Below are 22,763 nucleotides of genomic sequence, written 5' to 3' on the forward strand. Positions count from 1 at the left end.
ACAAAGTGCACTGTAATCATGGAATTATTTGCAGTCATACAAGACTCAAAAAATGATTCACCAATTTACATTCCACAAGCCTCTATGCAGTGGGGTAGTGGAATTCCAGCATTAATATAATAGTAATATGTCTACTAACCCCTCATGTCTAATATGTCTACTTCTGAATGTAATAACTGGTATTACTGTGTATTTCCGCCGATCTTACGTTCATAGCGAACGGGGGAAGTGGGCGTGGTCATCGTCTACGCTCTCCTTATATTATATCCATGTACAATATCATATATCGTATAATAACAATGTCGCCACTCTCTTGTCACGGGAAGTGTTTAACACATATTTGTAACACATTTGTTGGCCATATATTTTTTATTTAATTTTTTTATTCAGGCCATCTTACTTACCACCCAAGGGGTCCTTTTTTACAGTGTTACGCGATAAACGCAATGAGTTACACATACAACTGTATTACTCTTCTACACGTGTTGAGCACTTTTCTAAACACAATAATAATACGGCAAGCTATCTACTTCGTTATTGTGATTTTCACTTAGTCTTATTCTGACAAGTTGACAACTTATCAAGGTCGTTCGTGCGTGTGCGTTGGCTGGGTTGAAATATTCTGAAAGTTGTAAAATATGTAGAATTGGTATTTTCTGTATTTGCAGACACTTGCAAGATGAGCACGACAGGTGAGTTTGGCCGAACCAGTTGGAAAACAGGGTGTTGAATGTCACGCATGTGTACTCAAACATATACCTGTCCCTCAGGGCAGGTAGTCTATTTATAAAATTTGGTCGTTTTATTTTATAAACTTTGTTTGTGCTTTGTATTATTCTTTGGGGAATATATTTATTTCAGAAACTGATAGTTGGGAAATAGTTTTGACCTATAGTAAGACTTATTTATATTAGCCATGAAACAAACGTTGGTCAGAAAGTTGGTGTCCAAATGTTAGAATCTAATTTTAAAGATTTGCAAACATTACTATAATAGTTTTATTTGTTGTGTTGCGGACAGGTGTGTGCCCGTACTGTGGCAAAACATTCAAAAGACTGAAAGGCCACCTGCCCCACTGCAAGGCCAAAGAGCTCTCTGAACCATCGCAAACCCAACATGACCGCACTGCGAGCAAGGAAACATTGTCCAAACCTCCTACGTCTTCTACGGCAACTTCATTTTCATCAGATAAAGCAACAAAGAGCACGCCCAGCAAGGAGTCGCCGACGAAGTCTCTCCTGTCGACAAAGAATGATAAAGATTCAAGGTTGGATTCTTTGCCTCCATCAACACCATTGAAGACTGAATATAACCAATCACTTTTGCTGATGCCATCGCCAGTCAGGTCGCCAGCACCATCCGTTTCACAGCCAACGTCATCCAAGAAGAAGACACAGAGTCTGGCTCATCAGAACAAGATGGCTGCCTTAACCTCTTCTATCTCCCCATCCGCTCCCTTGCCCTCTCCTTCCAAACCGAGCAACACTTCCAGTGCTCTGAAACAGACTGCCACGTCTAAACAGGTTACAAAGGGGCCACTGAAGCAAGCACAATCCAAACCCCAACCTATCCAATCAGACAAGCCCCCTGCTGCATTTCGGCCATTAGCAGACACCGTCAACTCTGCAGCGTTGTTATCAACCAGGAGGCAAGAAGCTGGAGAAAAACATCCAGCTCGTCTTGCTCCTGAAACCCATCTCAGAGGTGCCTCAAAAACGAAGGAGATGAGCGGTCGATCGCCTCTGACAACTCAAATGTCCGGCCCCTCCAATGAGAGAATCCCGTTAGATGGTGTCCCGGGAACCGCTCAGAGCCCCACCGAGTTTTGGGAGGATGGGGGACTACAGAATGTAGATAGAGCTCATAGCAGGGCAACTCTCCAGAATGTGAAGGACACCTTGAGGAGATCAAAGGGCATCGGCCAGCCAGGGAAACTGAGCTTACTGGACCATATCCAAAGCCCTTTGACGACCAGGGACTGGCAACCTGTTGAAACTAAAGTCAGAGGCCCACTTGATGTGAGTCAAGATCAGACTGGTATTCAGGCACCGCTTGGAAATGCAAATGGCATCGGGCCGTTGTTAACATCCACTTCTCCATCAAACCAGTTACCCGACACCAGTCCTCAAGGGAGGCAACTGTCGCCTGTTGAAAGACTTGCTGCATTTCCCCCTGAAAAGGAGGTCTTTATACCGGCCGGAACCACCTACCTGTCACCACCTGCCCTCCAGGGCCCCGCCCTGCAGTCCTCTCCGCCGAGTACAGCGGGTCTGATTCAGCGGTACGAGATGGCACTCCTCCCCACCTCTTCATCAGTAACCCGGCCCGTGGAAGCAACGCAAGCACGTGCTAATTCCTCAGCCCCGACTCAGTGTCCGTCCGGCCCCCTGAACCTCTCTGTTGACAAGGAGTCCGGGGGAGTGACGGGCCGAATTAGAACAAAGGACCCAGAAGTCATCATCAGAAATTTGAAATTGAAGAATGCAATTGAGGGTTAGTATGACAAGGCTAATGGGAGTTTGATGTGTGTGAGTATAATACGTTATAATACGAGGCTGAGAAAGCGCATTCGACTAACACTGATGGTGTTGCAGGTAACCTGGCTGGCCGCCGACTTGGACAGGTGCGCCTGGGTGAGTTGCCCTTGTGGCTGGCCATCAACGCCCCCAGCCGGCCCCGGGGAGCGGTGGAAGCCCTGCACAGAGGTCAGCACACATCCCACCACATCCAGAACCCAAATCACACACTATGCAAAGCAGTCTGCACACATCCCATCACATCCAGAGGCCAAAGGACACACTACATGTTGCAGGGATCAGCTGTGGCCAGTTCTCGTTCCTTCTCTTGTCGCTTCATTTCCTTGTCCATCTGCTGGCGTTCCAGGGTGGCGGTGGTACTACCGGAGGTACATTGATGTGAGGAAAGGTGGGATTGGAGGAGTGAGCATGCTGCTGGCCGGCTACTGTGTCCTCAGCTACGTGTGGAGTTACCCCCATATAAGTAAGTGCTTGATGTTTGTCTTTTCAGAGAGTGTGACTTCAACTATTAATTCTTTAAGCAACCGGGGATTAGTGAGCAAGAGCTGATGGGAGTGGCTGCATGCAAGCCTAGTGTCATAACGTCTATTGATAATAATGGTGCCCGCTGAAGGACACAACTGCAGCGTAGTATTTCAGCTGACTCATCGTGTATCAATAACAGTGTGGGCTCGTTCTCTTGCAGAGAGTGACCGTTGGAGGAAGTATCATTAATCTGGGCCAAGTGTTTGAAGAAGTAGTGTGGCTGGAGGGAAGTGAAGCTAGATACTGTTACTATACACGGCGCCCGCTGAGATGGTCATAACAAAGTGTGCAGAATTTGGCTTGTTTTTTCAAAAGGAACTTTGATGAAGAAGCTATGCAAAAAGCCATTTATCCATGTCTTGTTAGTTAATTCTTTATGAAATAGACACTTGAACTGTTTGTTGCGTTCAACGTTGCTCTCTGTAAGGACCACTAGGTGTCACCGTTGGATGTGTTTTACTAAAACCAAAGAGCTTGTCGAATTTCCTTCCTACATTTCTTTATAAATGGGCAAAAAGTAACTGCCCAAAGTTGGAAATGGCATATGAAATCTATTTATTTTATGAAATTACTACAATGAAAATAACATGATGAATAAAGCTAGTTTAAAATGCTTGAAAAGAAACTTTAGCGTTTTTATGTTTGTATTCAAAATCAATTTATTATCGACCTTCTTTGTTGTTGTAGTGAACACATATTAGCTACAAATGAAGAACAGACAGTCCTTTTTAAATGATTTCCTGACAAAACTTCTTAGGCAACTTAATAAAAAATAACTTCAATTTTCTATTTTTTGACATTTTTTTCTCCTTACAAAAATTATAAATATTTTGTTTCACTTTTCCTTTTTATACAAAACAAATTTACAAATCAAGTGATACATACAAAAAAAACCGCAGTGACTATAGGGACAAGGATTTAAAAGAAGCGAAATAACCTTCTGGAACGGATCGGTAAAGCCCAGTACAATCCCAAGGCCCACGGACACCCATGTCTACTGTTTGACCCCCTTTTCTCCCCACTATTCATTGTTGGAGAGAACTGATTCATTTTCATGAAACTGCAGCGACGCAATTAATTAGGTTTCCATTTTAGGAGGAAATTCAGCTAATGAATTGTGGTTCAAAAAATAATGAATGTGATTGGTCATCTGTCTCTGGGGGGTGTGGTCTAGGGGGGCTCCAGTGGCTGTTGGCACTCAACACTCATCGGAAGGCCTTTTAGTCTGCTCCCATTCACCACACAGGAGCGTGTTTTACACACACACCAGTGGACAATGAGTTGTACTATGCAGAAGTCAAAAGGAGCATTTATCAAACAGCTTTGATCTGCAATGTGGTCCCCGTGGCAACTGGGAAAAAAAAAATCCACTCCTTGTTCAACACATGCTTCCTTCAAGTCATGTATCTCTTATCCAATATCAAAATGCATACATAAATAGGACTGAAATTGAAAATTTGAATCCGAATAAGATTTACTTTTTACAATAAAACCTACACCTAAAACTCTTTGGCCCAAAACAATTGTTTGTTTACGCTTTGGGCGATGAACAAAACAACAAAATGCTGTTTGGGAATGTTCCACTGCCCCCCGTTTTTTGTCAAACTGAAGTCCCACATCTGCTGTCACCAGTACATGGAGACGAAAAATAACCCCTCAAACAAGGCCTGAATGTCTCCAATTCATTTTGGTTGAGCTGCGAGAGAGAGAGCAAGAGAGTGAGGGAGAGAGACTATGGACGTGGATCATCCGCGGTGGCTAACACAGAAGTGTGAAAAATGAATAAAGATGAACTAGCCTCTGTATGCAGATGAATAATCACATACAACAAGGGGGCAACGCACTCACATAACTGGATGTGTGCGAGTATACAGATCAATACATAGCAACCGGAAGAAGGCAAATCAAACGTACATACAATCAATCAACCAATGAACCTTCAGGGAACCACTGAACAAATTACCCTCATATTAGCATTTACACAAGGCTGAAATGCGGAAACAAACCATTTAATACACTGGCATCTCAGTGGAACCAAAAATAAGTGGGACGAAGGGGTAGGGTGTGTCCACGTGTAACATGTTCCTCAATCTGAGGCTGTAGCACCCCTGAGACACACTCACAGCACAAAGCTGATTGTAGTGGGAATGTGTCCATGTGGGGACGCACATACCTTTTGAGGTACAAAAGGAAAATGCCAAATAAATGGAAATTCTAAAGGACGAAGAGAGAAATTAGGCAACAAATGAATGGGTCTAATTCTTACTGGTGTTTCACATGTGGTTCATAGTGGGTTTGGTATTACCAGGGGTGGTAGGCTGGAGAGTAGGTGGGCTCAAGGAACGATTGATTTCCAGATATGCTCTGTTCAGTTCCTGCCATTCACCACTTCATCTGATGATTGTGAAACTGAGGCTGAGCTTGCCCGGGTGGACAAAACCGCCTTATTTCAATGCTGGCACTGCAGATCAATTTTGGGGTGATCCGTATAAACACTGCCATGAAAAATACGTAATCTGTGGGCGGAGTGAAGGTTTTCTTGTTTGTAATGTCGAGTGCAAGAGTGAAAAAAACAAATCCTATTTTTGAACAAGGCTTCTTCATGTAAACGTTATTTTGTAAAAGATTGACGAGAACTTCTTAGGCACAAAGTCATTATTCCATCTATCCCTATCCTCTTAGCATAGCTAGTTGGGTGCTGGCACAACTAGTGAAGACGTGTATGGGGAAGAGGGCTACTCTAGGAGACCAGGAATCTTGATTCTTTAAAGATTCAAATTATTTGTTGATATTTCCCCTTGATATTTAAACCCATAGATCTCAAAAGCTTCCCCTTTATTCTAAGTCTGAGTGCATCGAGGTGGTTCTTACTGGCACCAGAAGAATTCACAGATTCACTACATCTCTCTACAAAAGCCTGTAGTTAACTGACACAACAACAGAAAAGCCTGCTACATTAGATAATAGGGTTTTTCATTGCAAGTTCATTTTTTTTTGCTATTTCCTTAAAAAAGTGTCGCTCACTCAGTCATGTCGCCGGTTTTACCGCCAAAAACATTTTGGGACTATAAAGTGACAAAGAAAAGTTAAAACAGAACCACACTGAGACCCACCGGGGGGTGGATTTCAGAAACACGCCAAACTTAACATTCCAGAATGCTGTTGACGGCCGCCTCCAGAACAGAGTCTGTGTCGGGGGGCGAGGGGGACTGCTGGTGGGGGAACTGGGTGGGATTGGAGGGCTGGTACTGGGTGGGCCCAGCAGGCGTGTCCCCCACCGCGGCGGAGGAGGGGTTAGCGAGGGGATAATGACTCGTGGCATTGAGGCTGTCGTTGCTGGGGACGCTGGCCCCGTAGTGCTGCTGCTGCTGGGTCCGTTTCATGTCCGCCACGCCCCTGCCCTCCAGGTGCGGCGGCGGCGCCAGAGGGGGCCCGCCGACACCTCCGCTCCCCCCGCCGGGGTCTCCGTACCCCGGCTGACGGTCTGTCCTGTAAGGGGACTGGGTGGAGTCTCTTCCCGTCTGTCTCCAACCGGGGCTGGACGGGGACGGAGAGGAGCAGGGTTCCGGGACGGCGCTGGCCCTCGTTCCGCAGCAGAAGTCCTCAAAGAATCCGTCTGAAGACAAACCAAGAGCAGCGGTTTACGACCTATCATTTGAAATGACATTAATAGAAAGAAACCCACTAGCCAAGCCAAGGTCGGTTCTTGCGGTCTTCCTCACCTGGGTCCACGAGCACCATGCGTTTATCCTGCGTCAGATAGGTGCGCTCTTCTTGGTTGAAGGTCCTGTCAATCATCACCATTTCTGACGAGGGACATGTACGCTGCAGGAAAAGGGCAACCGTATTTACCATCTGCTAGTCTCACCAATCAGCCTTCAGCTATACGTCTACAGTCTTTGAATAGATAAAATAAATGACTCCTTGGCAAAATCTTGGGACTTGAAATCCGACTACACTCTCACTTAACCTGATTTTCAAGTTCAAGACTCTTGCAATACTTTTCTACAGCGCTATCACCGTTGTGCTGCCACAGCCGATCGTATCTTATATCAAGGCAAGCTAAAATAATGTAGTTGAATAGAAATACATTTGATAAAATCGTCTTCTGAAACATCAATGTTGTCATTCTGGAATGAGTTTCTCTCGGAGTACAGACTGATAAATCCACAAAAAAACTTGCTTCCGGCCCAGGCTCTGTATAGTCTCAACCAAGGTTTAACTACAGAGCTTTAGCAACAGCATGGTTGAACATTAACCGTTCCATATGCATGATATAAATAAGTATTAGAAGAGAAAGTGTTAATGTTTATTAGGTTTGCACCCACCTCCGCCTCCACCATTAATAGTCGTCTGTATTTGTTCACCATGACGTGAGTTCTCTTTAGTACCTGAGTGGCCACAGTCTCAAATTCCTCATCCACTGTACAGAAACAAGATAAACAATGAAAAGATTTAAGATGTCGGCCACAGATAATTGAAGCCCTCTAGTTTATAGTAATACAATAGTAATGCTAGATCTTTAGGGTTCTGCTACGGATTACTACATTTCAGGTGTAGCTGACTGTTCTGATCGAACACAATTGAAACAGGGTGTATTTCTGGATTTCCACCATGTTCTTGCTAGCACCCTTCCAGGTTCAATTTTGCAATATTGCTTTGTGAAAGGATTAACTTGGTTAAACAACAAGACACTAAGCAACACCACTGAATTGATGACTCAGCAAGAATAGACATTGTAAACCGAGCTGAAATCTATGTGGTCAAATAGTTGACAGACGGAAATCAAATGCCAAACCCAGCAAACGCCAAGTTACAGATATCTCGATGTAGCCCTTTAACAGTACGTGTGTTTGAACTATAAGCAATACATGCCGACATTCACCGAAAGGCCCGTCCCTTTAAACAACTTATTTCAAATTAACTTTCCTCATTTGTCTGTGTGAATGCTTGAAGGCCTCCCATGTCAAGGAGAGTGAAAGGATTGTGAGAACATTGTGTTGCAGGGGAACCGAAAGAGCAGTGTATAAGTCAGGTGTACCATGGGAGAACTCATGGATGCTGGGCGGAGTCCCCTGGAACACGTGGTAGGGGAGGAGTCTGTGCAGCGCGTCGTCCAATGAAGTGTAGCGCCGGAGGTCCGGGGTATCGACGCCAGCGTGGTCGTTCCTCAGATGCTGAATAACCCTGGGATTAGAAGTGCGACGGTTAGTGTAGGAAGCTAGCCAGGACAATTGACGAAGTCGTAAAAGGAAATGTTAATGGACTCACATTCCTCCTTTGCTAAGTGGTGGAAAAGCAGGCCTTTTCTGTGCGTTGACCTTCAACAAAAGAAATCAAAAATCATTTAAACAGAAAAATCTTCAAGAATCATATTTGCACTGGGAGGATTTGAAATGGTACCAGACAGATTGGTTCACGCCAAGAGAAGGAGGAGCAGGCTGAGTACCTGTACGTTTAGCGTTGAATCTTGGTTTGTCATCATGGTATTCACAGCTAGGGTCAGACAAACAATAGGATCAGCTTTATTAGGACCAGCTAAAAGTATATCATTTATACAACATGGAGAAACCAACACATAAAGTAATGTTACCATGGAGGTTGAGCAGCTTTGGCTGTCGAGGATCCTGTTTGAGGCCAGGTGATTGGGAATCCTGGTCAAAAGAGATGGTACGATTAGACAGATGATAGACTAGAAAGAGAGGAATAGAACAGAACAAAGTACTTTGGATTTTACCTGTCTGTATTCTAGTTGGTCGTTTACAGTAGCATCAGTACCGGGCAAATGGGACAGAGCAGTGCCGCTGGGCGTCTGGGTCACCAGGAGGCGATGTACAGAGCCGGCTGACACTTGACCTCCGACCTCAGTCGTCGGCGGGCCAACCAGGGTTAGCCTTGCTGAAGTAGACGACGTTTGCACCGTGTTGGTGTCCGTGAAACTTGTCCACGTTTGAGTCACCGCACCGCCCACATGACCAGTGCTAACCTGATTCACAATGAGGTGGCCGCCGGGGGTGGCCGTGAAGTTCTGTCCGGTGACTATCTGCACTGTGTTCTGATTGGATACGAGTGTGTTCCCGTCGGACGGGCCGGAGTTTGAGTTGGAAGGAGCGAGCGACAGAGAGCTGGGCAGTAAGAACTGCCCGCTTGAGATGTTGGTTTGGCCCTGCGTTTGCTGCTGAGGAGAGTGCACCACGATGGAGCCATTGGCTGTGTAATGTGCCCCCGAACCAGCAGCATTGGCGTTCACTATGCTAGCCATGGTGCTGGGGGTGCTCTGAAGACCCAGGCTGTACACGGCCTGGGTCCCAGCGGCGAGGGGTTTGGGCTGGATCGGTCTGACAATAGTCTGGGCCCCGCCTGGGCCTCTCTGGATGATAATGTTTTGCATGGGGATGTTCTTGAACGGCAGGCCCACCTGCCCCTGGGTCGGGGCAAACACTTGCCCCCCTGCCGTGGCCCCTGCAGGGGCCCCCTGCCTCAGCACGATCTGGGGGGATCGGTCCAGACTGCTGAGGGTCATCACCCCGCCGCCGCCGCTGCTGAAGGAGCCCAACACCTGGATGTGCTGGGCCGAGCCGTTGGGCAACTGGGACACCCCTTGAATGAACTGGTTGGCGGGGAACACGGACGCGGTGGTGTTGGTGGCCGACCCCAGCGCCCCCCCGTAGCCCCCAGAGACCAGCTGGGAGGGGAAGGGAGCGGCCGGCGCCTGGACCGGGGAGGGCGCCGGCTGGGAGTCCAGCAGGGCCTCCTGAGCCAGCGTCTGCTCCGTGATGTCCGCCTCCATGAGGGACTTCTGGAGGATGTCGAAGGGCTGGTCCTCTCCCCCGAGGTCCTCGGCCCCGGGGGAGCGGCCGGGGCCGAGCTCCTCCTCGATGAACGACAGGCTGCTGGAGAGCTGCAGGCCTTCGCCCGCGTCCGGGCCAAACTCGCCCATGGCGGAGGAGTCATCTTTGATGCCAGCGTTCGAGCCGGCCTACATTTTTTGGTTGCAAAACAAACATATATAAGTACCAGTATTTGAATGTAATAAAATTAGACATATTTTGTATTACATTACATACATTGACACAAATACATTTTAAAACTCTAAAAAGTGTAAATGAGATCCAGTGTCGTTGAATGTTCTGGACTATATAACATTTGGTTATTTTATCCTGAACATCCAGTCAGGTAAGAGGAAAGGAAAGCAAACTCACAGTGTTGCCAGCGAAGAAAGAACCATCCGATCCATAGGCTGCATTTGTCACGTCATCCTCTTCGATCTGTAGGGAAATAAACAAGTATCAACTCTCAACTCCACTGTAATACTATGCCAATGCTATCTATGGTGTTCTTTAAGGCACATTCATCGGCTATGCAATTCAGGGGTCAAACTGAATTAATTTAGCTTCTTTAGTGTCAGGTATTACTGCTGTATAAGCTTGTAATCAGCACCCCGAGTGTCGTGCACACTTTATAATTGAGGAGTACGATGATGTACTTACAGACTTGCAGCCATGAAGATAGTCGTTCAATGCATCGACATCTCTGTGATTGTGAAAAGGGAAGGATACCAAGTTTTAGAATGTGTAACAAGTAATTGCTAAATGAACTGATAATTGCATGCAACAAATCGCAGGCAATTACATTAGTTTAATAGCTTTGATTAATGAATGCAATGGAATAATTCAACTTGTGGTTGTTAGCACATGTATTATGTATTGTTATTGCCAATTTTCTCATCTGGGTTTATTCATGGCAACATGATGTACTAGGGAAAAGCCGAGCGAATGAAAGTATAGGAAAGAATGACCAAAGTCTTCAGTCAAGTAGGGAAAATATTCTGACCATATCCTTAAGAATGGGATTATCTCCCCACATGCAACAAATGGAGCGAGTATTCTAATGTCTTCTTTACCCTATAATATCCAGAAGACGGCGGTCGTCCTCATCATCCATGACACCTACGAGGTGAGGTGAAGCGGGTGTGATGGGGCAGGCATAGAAAGGAAAGAAGACCGCAATAGTTACATGAGATGTGCACAAAAATGATGTGGTCCGGTAAGGGGTTAGAATGGAACGTTCAACTAGATACATGACTAACATAAATGAAGTGGGTTATACAAGGTCACACGTTAAAGGCTGAATGCTATCATATCAATGCTATTCTAGAAATGGGCGTGTTTAGCCTAGGGTGATGCTTGTGATTTTAGACGAGGCCTTTTACTTTTAACCTGCATGCCAATCTTTGGTGTGGTTTGTGACAGTTTGTGACGCATCCACTCACAGTATTCTGGCAGGGAGCATGGAATCAGTCATTGAACACCCTTTATTTCCTGTAGTGGTTCAGGGTTGCAAGATGTGGTTGAAGTTTGACATGTAGAGTGGAAGAGTGATGGGAGGGGTTGGGGAGGTGTGGGACAATAGTGACAACATGAGTAGTAGAGGGTGGGAGGGAGAGATAGGATAAGAACAGTATTGTATATAATCCTCTACTAGAGCCAAGCACAGACACACAGATCCCCTCCCCCTTTGCCTCCTCCATCCAGGGATTGGTCATTTCCGCTGTCAATTACACCACTATAGAACAGTTATCCAAGCTTCATCAACGCCCTGCTTCTTTTAGCCCACTTCTTGTGTGCTTGAAAATTCTATGTTTCCTTTTTATTCAAAAAAGGGCTGCCTTGTCTGCCTGTATAGGCATTCAAGTATTTAGCAGCTGTAAGGATGTCTTAGGGACTTGGCCCTTACAGACTGGAAATGTCAAGTAAAAATGTAGGCCAGGCTTTATGTAATGGGCAGTTCAAAAGATGGATCATCAAAAATATCATTATATTTGAATTAATTGGGAACATAGTTTATATGTATTGTTTAATCTGTACGCACTACAAAATAAGAGCTGCTGCCACTGTGTTATGTAAAAGTGACAGCACCCTTGCTACAAAATGGCTGTTAGCCTCTCCTGGGTTTCCTTAATGGCTGAACACGTTTGGCCACCATCTTTAGTTATAGTGGAACAAAGAAAGGCATAGCTACTGTATTAAACAGTGATATGCGAGTGGGTAAATACAAGAAATATGCCATACAAAAGACGGGCGCAAGGAAATGCTTTTGGTTTAAAAAGGTGTGAATATAAATTGGAAAAAAGGCGAGTAGTCAGCCTGTCGTGGGCCGTGTATTATTTGTCTTTAAAATAAAGATCGTTCTGAACGTAGGCGAGGTAGTTTTGAAGAAAATAAACCTTTAAAAATGATTTATACCTAACCAGAATAATGAAGCGAAACGATTGAAACAATACACTTTATTTCACAAAACAGCTACATTGGTAATAACTGGTAAGGCGTGAAAATAATAATAAACCTCCCCATATTGTGTAACGTTAATGAAACAGATGGATAATATATGACCACTTAATATATATCCATGTAATCACGATTTGTGACTCGGAAAGTAATAATTGAATCCACGGTCACACATTAGATATGTAAGGCAAGTATAAAAAGTAGGCTTTAGTTGTAGTAGTGCCTCGTAGTGTACGCACTAACATAAAATATGTAAATACAAAATGATCCATTTCTTACACAAGTCGTCTGAAATAGGACGACCTTAGAGAAAGGGGAAACATTTAAATCGGGAAACTAAGGTTAAAATAACAGCATAAACACGCCCTAGCATTATGCTACGAGGACTACCAAGCTAAGGGCTGAAAACGCCCCGAACACTCCCGCAGTGTCCGCACACCGACGTTAACTTCGCCAAAAGCCAGCAAATGTACAGCTTGCGTATTTTATCTCCAAAAATAGACTGAATCGACAGAATGATAATCGCATTCAAGCAGCACAAACGCCTATCCTCCAGCCCCTGGCCGCCGCCTGGCGCTGACGTGCTCGCTTTTCTGCTGGGGAGGCTCTCGTTTGTCTCCTATTTAACTCGTCTGCCAGCATGCAAAACGTCACATTTCTCTAGATTTTGGCGAAGCGGACGCATTTCATCCTCGGGACGTTTGGAGATCGCCGTGTGTTCGTCGAGTGGCTGTCAGCCCGGGATGTTTTTGACTCGTCGACCCCGGCCTGTCGCGGTTAGCTAGCAGCCCGGTGGCGTCGCCCCGGCGGAGGACGGCGGCGGCTCGAATTCGTCGACAATGTTAACGGACTAAATCTAGTCCAGCCATAAATATTTATCTCGATTAGCATAACATAAAGACGACGGAAAGAGGCAAACCCTTTACCCATGTCTCACTCCTCTTGAAACCCAATATCTCCATTTGGCAACTTTTAATTTGCTCCCCCCTCCTTCTCCTCCTCCTTCTCCCTCTCCCACTCATATATTGTCTCCCTGTCCTTGTTCTGTCTCGGATAGATTCTCCTCGCGGCTCAAACTCTCTTCCCTCCCTGAAGGAAGGGAGGAAGGAGGTTGTGTGTGTTTTTTCCTTGAAATTTTTATCACAAAATTATAATACACTCAAAGGGAAACTCACCGTCATGAAAAAGCAGTGCCTTGTCAACGGGGTTTCCTCGCCATCACCGCACGGGTGGTTGGGGTAATGCACAGAACAAGGCAGCCCAAAGCATCCCACAGTCATAACGATGGAGCTTCAGCACGATTAAAGAGCGAAATACTGGATTTATAAACGAGGGTTACCCTAATATCCCCAATGTTACAGAACGAGGAATTATTTTGGCATATTGCTTGACTCTGATAAATATTACGATAATATTATTAAACGTGCGCAGTGGTAACAGCAGGGGGCGGTCCTGCGATCTATGTGCCACACCTTGACGTTGTACAGGTAGCCCTACCTATAAATGGTAGTTATAGAGATGAATCCACACCATCACCAAACATAGGACCTTAAATTAATATTAATGTTGAGGCATTACATTCATGCGTCCTATTTGGAACAATACTGTCATTTGCAATAAGCGTGTGTTCATGTATATTTTCTTGTAAATAATAAACATATCGATAAGAGATAATGTACTAGAATTATAATGAAGACCCTCTTTTGTAAATGTAATTTACACTTTGACGCAGGAACGGATGAGTTTGAAAAAACCCATTGGAGTCTACAACCAATAACAAAGCCGTATACATATTGACAGGTCACAATTCCTCCAATGAGGATCCGGTTTATTGAGACCAGACATTAACACTTCCGCATCAGACCTCAGCAACAAACTCAGTCAGAGGCAGTGCAAAAAGGACATGGATGTTGATAAAAGTGAGGGAAATCGTGATGACATCTCAAGCAATGTCGTCAAGATCCCAGAGCGAATGTTACTCCGGGAGCAGGCGAGGCTGGACGAGGTCGAGCGGAGGAAGGAGGCCAAAGAAAGCCATTCGGTCGCGGACGAAAACAGTGAGTTTTTCACTAAGGCGTTCAACAGAGACCGGGCAGCCATTGAAGACCTGATATCCATTTGCTCTGGGGCTGATCGGGGATCGGCAACGCAAACATTGGATGCGGCTACTGCTAAGACACAACAATTACAAAAGTTTCTGAATGACAGCATGATGTTTCTGGCGCAATACGAGTTAAGACAGGCACAAGCTGCCTTGCAAAAACTGCAGACATCCCTCGCCGAAAAGAGAGATGAGGCTTTGCCTAAAAAGAAATTCGCCTTCCGATCCCGTACGAAGGCTACCGAACAGGTCGACGACACGGTACCAGCAACCCTAGCTGGGGAGACTGTTATCGATGGTCAAACACCCGCAGCATCTGATATTGGCAAGGTGGAAGAGACTGTGCAATGTGGCTTTTCCAACATGGATGATGTGGTTCTCACCAAAACGGCAGGGGAGATCAATAAAAATGATGTTTTGTTGTCTCAACTGACAAACTGCAAGGTTCGTCTATTTGGCTCACCCAGCACACTACACATCAAGAACGTGAGTGGCTGTGAGATCCTTTGCGGCCCAGTGTCTGGCTCTGTATTCGTGGACCACTGTAGCAACACCACCCTCGTTCTCCCCTGCCAGCAGCTGAGAACACACAACACCACTTCCACACAGGTGTACCTGCATGTGACCAGCCGTGCCATCATCGAGGACTGCCATGGGGTCAGCTTCGCTCCGTTTACCTGGTCCTATCCAACCCTGGACGAGGACTATGTGGTGTCTGGACTGGACCTCGCCCGCAACAACTGGTCCCATGTGGATGATTTTAACTGGCTTGCTGCAACACAGTCACCTAACTGGGCTCTCATTCCTGTGGAGGATAGAAAAACAACTTGGGAGACCTGAACGAAGGATTCCGTTTCTCGCGATAGGACTCTTATAAAACCAACATGTGAATGAAATATGTCTGCTGTTCTTAAACTACATTGCAATCCACCTATTAACAGAACTTTTGGCCTTTGTATGTTTTCAAGGTTATTTATGACACACTACATGTCATTGCCATTTCATCAATATCAAACGTTCAGCTAAAGAACTTAAAGCAATTGTGACATATTATTGCTTCGAATGACATAAAGCACTTGCATGCAATGTCCATAAATGTTGAATAATTAATTGATCTTCAGAAGGAGTTGGATTAAAAGGCACGGTAGGATGTCTAGACAAAAAACATGTGCCTTTCATGTTAGTGATGTTGTTTACTATCTACATGTGATTTACAACTTTTGTTCAACCGATATTTAATGATGGCTTTGCTTGTTTTAATTAAAGTGTTTTGATGAGCATTAATATTTTTTCTTCTAGTTTTTTTCAAGGTCAATCATTGACATTATCTTGTGTGCAGTTACTGCTTATTTTTCTTTGCTAATTTGTTTTGGCCCAGTTATAGTCCTAGTTAAAAAAATCCAGGAATACTATAGCTTTAGCAAATGGTTGAATGCCTGTACTACTTCGTACAGCCTTAACCGACTTACAGTTGGAGATGGTCCAAAATTAAGTCTGTAGGTCAAATTTGTTTGTGTTGCTGGTGATTACTTCACATGCCAAGTGTCATGCATTATCCATGAAGTGGACCATATACACGTCCTAAAATAGTGCATGAATCTGCAGATCTTGGATGGGCCCATACAATAATATCACATTTAGTCGCAATCCTGAAAGCCTTATCCTTTCAATCTCTTGTTTGCATGGTCCCGTGTGACACTGATTTGCATCACAGTGTATGTTGAACTCATGGACCGATCTTTGAATGGACAATTCCATGTATTAGGTCCACCTTCAAGTCCATGTTCTTTGTTAACCATTGCCTGTATTAACTGAAACTCTGGTGTGTTAAATTAAGGCAACAGTGACCACGTGAACACCCAAACCAATTATGAACACTAACTGCAGATTACGATCAGGCTCATCTTCAGTAGAGGGGATTTTTGCAAATGGGATTAGGCTTCTTACATGGGCTTAGCATGACGTACTGTAACTTTGGGTTCCATCATGAGAATCCTCCGCAATCCTCCTCCTCTCTATGGGAAGGAAACATCGCAATTGGCCTCACCTGTGGTCATAACGAGAATAGTTGGAAAGCTTTGAATGAAAGTGAATTTAATTATCCACTGTGAATTCTTGGATTCTGGATGAAGGAGAAGGAACATGGTCTTGAAGTATTAGCCGCTGTGCGTCTTCATAGTCCACCTGCTTTCTTCATCTCTGCTCCTGTGCTGGGGGATGGATTACAGGCTGAGCTAACTCTACTGTCCGGTTGGACTCTCTCGCGGGGACTAGGGAGTGCTATCTGAAGCAGCAAGCTGGACCACTGGGAAGCTCTTCATATAGATTTTTCTCTTTAAAAACCTAGAAAGCTTGTAGCTTTCAGCGTGGTAGATTAACCTCACCTTTATTTATTTTTTATTAGTAGAGACGCTTCAATCATGGCTTTAATGAAAATCAAATTCGATCTGAAAAAGCGAGTGAAGCTCGCCCAGTTTGTCTGGTTCCTGTACTGGTTCTCTGTCATGGCAGGAGTGCTGGTCCTGAGCATGGGTCTTTTCTTCAAGATCGAGCTGCGTAAGCGCTCAGAACTCATGGACAACAATGAGAGCCACTTTCTGCCCAACCTGCTGATATTTGTGGGCTTCATAGCCTGCGGCATCAACGCCTTCGGGGGCAAGGTGTGCTACGACTCCTTGGACCCTACTAAGTTCGCAAAATGGCAACCCATGTTGAAGCCCTTCCTGATGTCCTGTGTGGGCTTCAACGTGCTGCTGTTTCTGACAGCACTCTTGTGCTTCGTGATGAGAATCCCCCTGCAGTTCACCTTGGCGGAGGGCCTGAAGAACGGCATGAAGTTCTACAAGGACACCGACACACCTGGAAGATGTTACATGAAGAGGACCCTGGACCTGATGCAGATCGAGTTCCGTTGCTGTGGAAACAACAACTACCGTGACTGGTTTGAGATTCAGTGGGTCAGCAACCGCTACCTGGACTTCAGTGCAAAAGCAGTGAAAGAGTAAGTGACTTGGTGAATTCTGCGGCCTCGACTCCTATTTTAAACCAAAAATTAGCTAATGTCCAAAACGTCATTAAAATAGTTGATATGTTTTTTAACACATATATCAGTCATTAAAGGTCACCTCAACAATTGACGATTGAAACGACGATTGATGAAATAATAATTTGTGAAATCGTCAAGCCTTTTGCATCTTCTCCAATCTAATGTTTTTAAATAACAAATGGTTGTAGAAACAAATAGTTATTTGAAGACTTGTTGGGGGGGGGGGGGGGGGATTTGCACAAGGGGTTACATGTGGGGCCCACTTTCCTCTATTGACAAGATCATCAGGTGATTGTTGGGGCTGGTGATGACGTGGATGGACAGGGTTTTGGAAGCAGAGGTTACTATGCAGTTTAAAGGATAAGAGAAGTGGGGGGGGGGGGCTCACTACGCCAGTATAGCTACCAATAACAAAGTAGCTTGGCCAAAATGTACCGAGGCCAATCACCTCAACACTTTTGTTTTCATTGTGGTTTCATTTGGTATAACTATGAAGACTATGAATACTACTGAGACTATGAATACTGATTTAAGAATACTGATGTTCTAAGTTTACCTGATTTCAAGTGTTTAAAAGACTACGACCTGTCCTGGTTAACTAATCTCTTGGATTACATTTGCTTGTTGGTGGCGGCTTAATGTCCTCCCCAATCAGTACATGGCTCTGAAGAGATGCTCGGAATAGATTGAAATCACTTGGTCTGATTGGCCCAGAGAACATCGTATGATATCAGAATCACTGAACATTGTTATTAGCCTTTGATTGTTCTAGTGCTAGTTGTGAGGTGCTTCGTCACAAAAAATCAGACTTTCTTTCCACTGTCTAGATTACCGGTTTCAGGCCTTTGTTTTGAGTTGACACCTTAGCCAATAAAACAAAAAAAGTTATCAATATTTGTATTGTTCATAAATTGAGTTATTGTGTCTCCTCACCTCAGTTATATCTATTTTCTTATCTCTTAATTAAATGATTGACTATAGACATTCAATATCGGTATGAGAGAATATCAATGACATTTCTAAAACAAGGTTTGAATGGAAAATGAAGGATTACGGGGACATTTAACAGAGCAAAGAAGGAAAAACATGAACTTGATGACACTTTCAATTCTACCTAGATGAATTCTATTTCAGTGCATTGCCTTTTAGGGTCCGGTTATGTCATCTGATTTGTGCGTGAGCCACTCTCTGCCACTAGGGTTAGGGTCGTTAACTACTTAACAAATAAACCTGTTGACTTAAATGAACTCTGCTTGACTTGGCCTCTGTTCTCTGCTCTCTCCTGCAGCCGCATCGGCAGCAACGTGGACGGCCAGTACCTGATGGACGGGGTCCCCTTCAGCTGCTGCAACCCCAGCTCCCCCAGGCCCTGCATTCAGGGCCAGATGACCAACAACTCGGCCCACTACAGCTACGACCACTACACGGAGGACCTGAACGTGTGGAAGCGGGGCTGCCGCGAGGCCATGCTGTCGTACTACGGGGGTCTGATGAACACTATCGGGGCATTGGTTCTGCTCGTCACCATCCTCGAGGTGATCTTTGAGTCCAAAAATATAAACCCCAGACTATATTTTATTTTCACATACTACAGCTGTATTCAATCGGACAGAGAGGGACAGGTTTTTAATTGAGTTTCATTTCTACACATCTAACGATACAGCAAAAATATGAGACTTCACCACATACAAACCAATTTGGTTAGTTCAAATGTTTTTCTGGGCCGGAATGGGACAGGCCTGTTAAGAGAGGCTTGGATCCAGGCATGTATGGAGGCTATGGCCTAGTTGGCAGCTTGTCCCTGAAAGCATGCTTGATTTGTTTTCATTCCTACCATCCTCCACATACACTCTCCCTGCTCCCCCATCTTGCCAACACACCTCTTTTCCTCTGCCTCTTTACCATATTGCAACTTTTTGGCGCCTTTGGCACCTTTCATGGGAATACAGATTACCCCCCCTCCTTTACCTTCCACTTCCTCTATTAGGAGTAATCCTGCAGGGGTCACATGGACGTCTTCCTACCTTAATCCCTCCACTCAGCCTTTACTCAGAATCTCTCCTTGTGCTTTTATGGCCTGCAGGCCTTAGTCATTGGGGGACATGTGTGTGTGGTGTAGACTCTACAGTCAGAACACAACAGTCTGCCATGTCTTATATTTTTAAACAATCAATCACACTTATCCTTAGCTCTCATGGTAGTATAATACTGCTAGTATTATTTGGAGAATTCCTCTGTTGGGAAGCCTTCTTTCTTAGAGGTTAAACTGTTTTATGTGGGCAACCCAGACGTGGGTTGGGGCAAATAAGCATGCAGATCACAGGCTCACTTCCCACCACAGTTCTATAATGAACCGCGGTTATGCATGAGTTTATACAGTGACACACTTGGGTCTCCTAGCTGTAGGATGGCTTCTGGCATTTCCTTAACCATTCACTGTCTTTTACTTTTTTGTTTGTTCTTTAATAACATCTGTTTCTTTTAAACTTAGTGGGTTTCAGTTATGATTATCATTCACTTCTCTCATTCTTAATCCAGTCAATGTCAAGCAGTGGTACTTATATTACTACTTCTATTTCACTATACAACTTCAACTACCACTCTCTCTGCTACTACAACTTATATAGCTTCTACTACCACTATTAGTTGTACTAATATATATACTACTACTACTATAGTAGTAGTACTACTATGACTACTACACTACTACTACTAATACTATGTAGTACTACTACTTCTACTACTACTTCCACTACACTGATACTACTGCTACTGCTTCTACAGCTACTAGAACTACTCCTACTACTACTACTACTACTAATACTAGTAGTAGTAGTAGTACTCCTGCTACTAGATGCAGTGCTCCCCTGAACACTATAGTTATATTTGTGACTCTTCTAAGAAATGCACTTGTGTGTGGAGGCTCCATTGAAGATCTATTCCCACTCTATCCAATCCCAGGTGGCTGTGATGATCGGCCTGCAGTACGTCAACACCTCCCTCTCCACCCTGGCAAACCCGGAGGATCCGGAGAGCGAGAGCGAGGGCTGGATTCTAGAGAAGACCATGAAGGAGACATTCACTGACATCATGGCTACCATGAAGGCCATGGGCAAAGCCAATCAGGTGGATGAAGGCGCCGAGGCAGGTGTCGCCACGGTGAGCTGAGCCAGCCCCTCCCACATAAACTGAGATCAAATCCCTCCAACCGGGGTGATTTAAGAGGGGCGGTGCGAAATGGATCACATGTCTTTTTTCGGACCAAAATTTTACAGTTAACACAACACAAAACTCACACACACAGGTTTGGTTTTCAGGCGGACCAAAAAAACAACACGAAATGGACATCACTACGGTTACCTCCCCCTCCCACCATAGCATGCTAAACATTTAATCTCCCATTCCATACCCCACCCCCAGACACCCTGTAGTGAGTATTGTATCACTGAATGATGCAATGCAACATGTTTTAAAAAAACATTTTTACGTTTCATTTTTGTCATTGTCTTCTAAAGATCAGTTGAAAGGGAACGTAATGAGCGTGGGGATGGTGGTTGCTATGCAATCCCCCCCCGCCCCCTTGTCCCGCCATGAAACCAGGGTACAACTCAGTTAAGAAACAAAGTCCAATAGCCCAAGAAACTAACATGATTGATCAACGAATGTCTTTAAATCTATAATTTTTGAGAGAAATGTAGTAGATTACATAGACAAACATCCCTTCAATCCAATGGAGACTGGATTTGCGCCTGTGACGGAGTAGAATTACGTTGTTTGTTTGTGTAATGGGGAGGTTGTTTCCATCGTTGTTATAACCGTCCAGTCAGGATGCGTGAGAGCATATCCAAGGGCAGGGCTGGAGGGCCTAGCCGGGGCCAGAGAGAAGGTCAGGAATTTATAAGAAGTGCGGCAGGACGACTGTAGAAGTCTCTAGTATTAGCGGAGGACGATCGAGATGGGCAGCTAAGTCTTGCTTCCTCACCCTCACACCATGAACTCAGATCCTATCAATTCATCACCCTTTTGCATGTTTTCAGCAGCCTCTGTATGTTCCATCCTTGTACAGACATTTCTTCCTACAACCGAGTTGCTGTCTTGTAAATAGTGTAGAAATTAAGATTTTTTTTAAACAATGCAATTCATTTAAATCTTTCAATCATTTTAAAGTTTGTTTTGCAATCTATACATATATATATATATATATAAACATATCTATATTTTTTGGTCTTTCTGTGTGTGTTGTTGCGTAGAAAGAATAAAGGACTGTAGTGCTGTGTGAAATGTTGCGTGTTGAAAGGATGCTGTTGTGTTTCATTAGACCATGTATAGCTATAACCCACGTAGGAAGAGCAGAGATCAGGGAGGAAACCTGAGGCAGCTGTGGGGTTCCTGATTAACTCAATAGGATGAGAGCAATTATAGCATTACTACTTTCACACAGAAACAGCACCATGCTTCACATGCCTTTCACAAGGACGGTGTGCACGTGAGTTGTGCACGAATGTACGCAGCAATGGTTTTATTCTTTCTATTCACTTAAAGATATACCCAGAATTCTCCATGTTCACGGGTAACAATTAACACCAAACAATCTTTTCAATAAACGTTACTCCTCGAAGATAGCATATCAGCTGCCATGGTGAGCTGTAAACTAAACATTCTCATTCAAAGTGCTCTAAAGTGTTCTAAACTGTAAAGCATGACTTTTGGTGCCTGTGCTGCCTGATATTTGTGGAGAGGAAGAGCAGCTCAATCTAAACATGTGGACATATTGCTGTATCTGAGCCAAGGAGAGGTTCATCGCAGGCCGCTGTGCGTAACGTTATCGCCGGTATTGAATGAGGACAACAACTCTTTGTGGTATTTGGCCCAAGGCACTTAACCGGCGCTTAGTCGATTAGACGTCTAAGAGGCTTTGGATTAGCATTAGCCAGGTGAACAGGGGAACAGCAAACACGTCAGGGGCGGAGGAGCTAGAGCAGAACCAGGGGAAGGAAACATTAGGTGGGTGGAGGGAAAGAGGTAGAGAAGATATTGATGAGAGACTATGGGATTCTCCATTGCGCAAAATATGTAGGCCTATGCGTGTATTGGGCCCATCCTAAAATATAAATCAAACACTGACCCAATGACATTGGGAATTAAACGATGTAGAATGGTGTGTTGGAACAAAACAATGTTATTTTGGGGTGTGATGGGAGAAATTAAGCATCTGAGTCATACAATGCATTTGCTTTATTTGCATACATCCAAATATATATATGATA

The 22,763-nt window shown here is 44.6% G+C and overlaps 4 protein-coding genes across 6 annotated transcripts; 3 read left to right on the forward strand and 1 right to left on the reverse strand.

Annotated features, from left to right (window-relative positions):
* The first annotated feature begins 417 nt into the window (after positions 1–417).
* si:dkey-21c1.4 (flocculation protein FLO11) lies at positions 418–3,849 on the forward strand. Its single transcript, XM_030339651.1, has 5 exons — positions 418–692; positions 1,021–2,493; positions 2,595–2,705; positions 2,884–3,000; positions 3,223–3,849. Exons 1-5 carry the CDS (start codon positions 680–682, stop codon positions 3,249–3,251), a joined length of 1,743 nt encoding a protein of 580 aa, XP_030195511.1. The 5' UTR covers positions 418–679; the 3' UTR covers positions 3,252–3,849.
* Positions 3,702–13,760, reverse strand: bicral (BICRA like chromatin remodeling complex associated protein). Of its 3 annotated transcripts, none has more exons than XM_030339648.1 (13): positions 13,525–13,760; positions 11,335–11,383; positions 10,966–11,011; positions 10,553–10,595; positions 10,265–10,330; positions 8,800–10,041; positions 8,656–8,716; positions 8,512–8,558; positions 8,334–8,383; positions 8,104–8,249; positions 7,391–7,485; positions 6,785–6,887; positions 3,702–6,678 (listed from the first exon to the last, which is right to left on the reverse strand). In XM_030339648.1, the coding sequence occupies exons 3-13, from the start codon at positions 11,004–11,006 to the stop codon at positions 6,206–6,208; spliced, it is 2,367 nt and encodes a 788-aa protein (XP_030195508.1). In that variant the 5' UTR covers positions 11,007–11,011; positions 11,335–11,383; positions 13,525–13,760; the 3' UTR covers positions 3,702–6,205. The 3 variants fall into 3 exon arrangements, with proteins under 3 accessions (XP_030195508.1, XP_030195510.1, XP_030195509.1); XM_030339650.1 differs by lacking the exon at positions 13,525–13,760 and adding an exon at positions 13,276–13,518; XM_030339649.1 differs by lacking the exon at positions 11,335–11,383.
* A 409-nt stretch (positions 13,761–14,169) lies between these two features.
* Positions 14,170–15,734, forward strand: tbcc (tubulin folding cofactor C). The gene has a single exon (XM_030339652.1). It carries the CDS (start codon positions 14,253–14,255, stop codon positions 15,288–15,290), a length of 1,038 nt encoding a protein of 345 aa, XP_030195512.1. The 5' UTR covers positions 14,170–14,252; the 3' UTR covers positions 15,291–15,734.
* A 640-nt stretch (positions 15,735–16,374) lies between these two features.
* prph2a (peripherin 2a (retinal degeneration, slow)) lies at positions 16,375–21,777 on the forward strand. The gene is made up of 3 exons (XM_030339654.1): positions 16,375–17,451; positions 18,785–19,031; positions 20,458–21,777. Exons 1-3 carry the CDS (start codon positions 16,871–16,873, stop codon positions 20,662–20,664), a joined length of 1,035 nt encoding a protein of 344 aa, XP_030195514.1. The 5' UTR covers positions 16,375–16,870; the 3' UTR covers positions 20,665–21,777.
* The last annotated feature ends 986 nt before the right edge of the window (positions 21,778–22,763 follow it).

This window comes from Gadus morhua, chromosome 18 (assembly GCF_902167405.1).
Source record: "Gadus morhua chromosome 18, gadMor3.0, whole genome shotgun sequence".
Taxonomy (NCBI): domain Eukaryota; kingdom Metazoa; phylum Chordata; class Actinopteri; order Gadiformes; family Gadidae; genus Gadus; species Gadus morhua.

Excerpts from the sequence above, each read along its gene's own strand:
- si:dkey-21c1.4 (XM_030339651.1), top strand. Across the intron at positions 2,706-2,883 it reads GGTGGAAGCCCTGCACAGAG|GGTGGCGGTGGTACTACCGG; the intron begins GTCAGCACACAT and ends CTGGCGTTCCAG. Across the intron at positions 3,001-3,222 it reads GTGGAGTTACCCCCATATAA|AGAGTGACCGTTGGAGGAAG; the intron begins GTAAGTGCTTGA and ends GTTCTCTTGCAG.
- bicral (XM_030339649.1), bottom strand. The coding sequence starts at position 11,006 with ATGGATGATGAGGACGACCGCCGTCTTCTGGATATTATAGG. Across the intron at positions 7,486-8,103 it reads CATCCATGAGTTCTCCCATG|TGGATGAGGAATTTGAGACT; the intron begins GTACACCTGACT and ends GTTTCTGTACAG. Across the intron at positions 6,888-7,390 it reads TATTAATGGTGGAGGCGGAG|CGTACATGTCCCTCGTCAGA; the intron begins GTGGGTGCAAAC and ends CTTTTCCTGCAG.
- tbcc (XM_030339652.1), top strand. The coding sequence starts at position 14,253 with ATGGATGTTGATAAAAGTGAGGGAAATCGTGATGACATCTCAAGCAAT.
- prph2a (XM_030339654.1), top strand. The coding sequence starts at position 16,871 with ATGGCTTTAATGAAAATCAAATTCGATCTGAAAAAGCGAGTGAAGCTC. Across the intron at positions 17,452-18,784 it reads AGTGCAAAAGCAGTGAAAGA|CCGCATCGGCAGCAACGTGG; the intron begins GTAAGTGACTTG and ends TCTCTCCTGCAG. Across the intron at positions 19,032-20,457 it reads TGCTCGTCACCATCCTCGAG|GTGGCTGTGATGATCGGCCT; the intron begins GTGATCTTTGAG and ends ATCCAATCCCAG.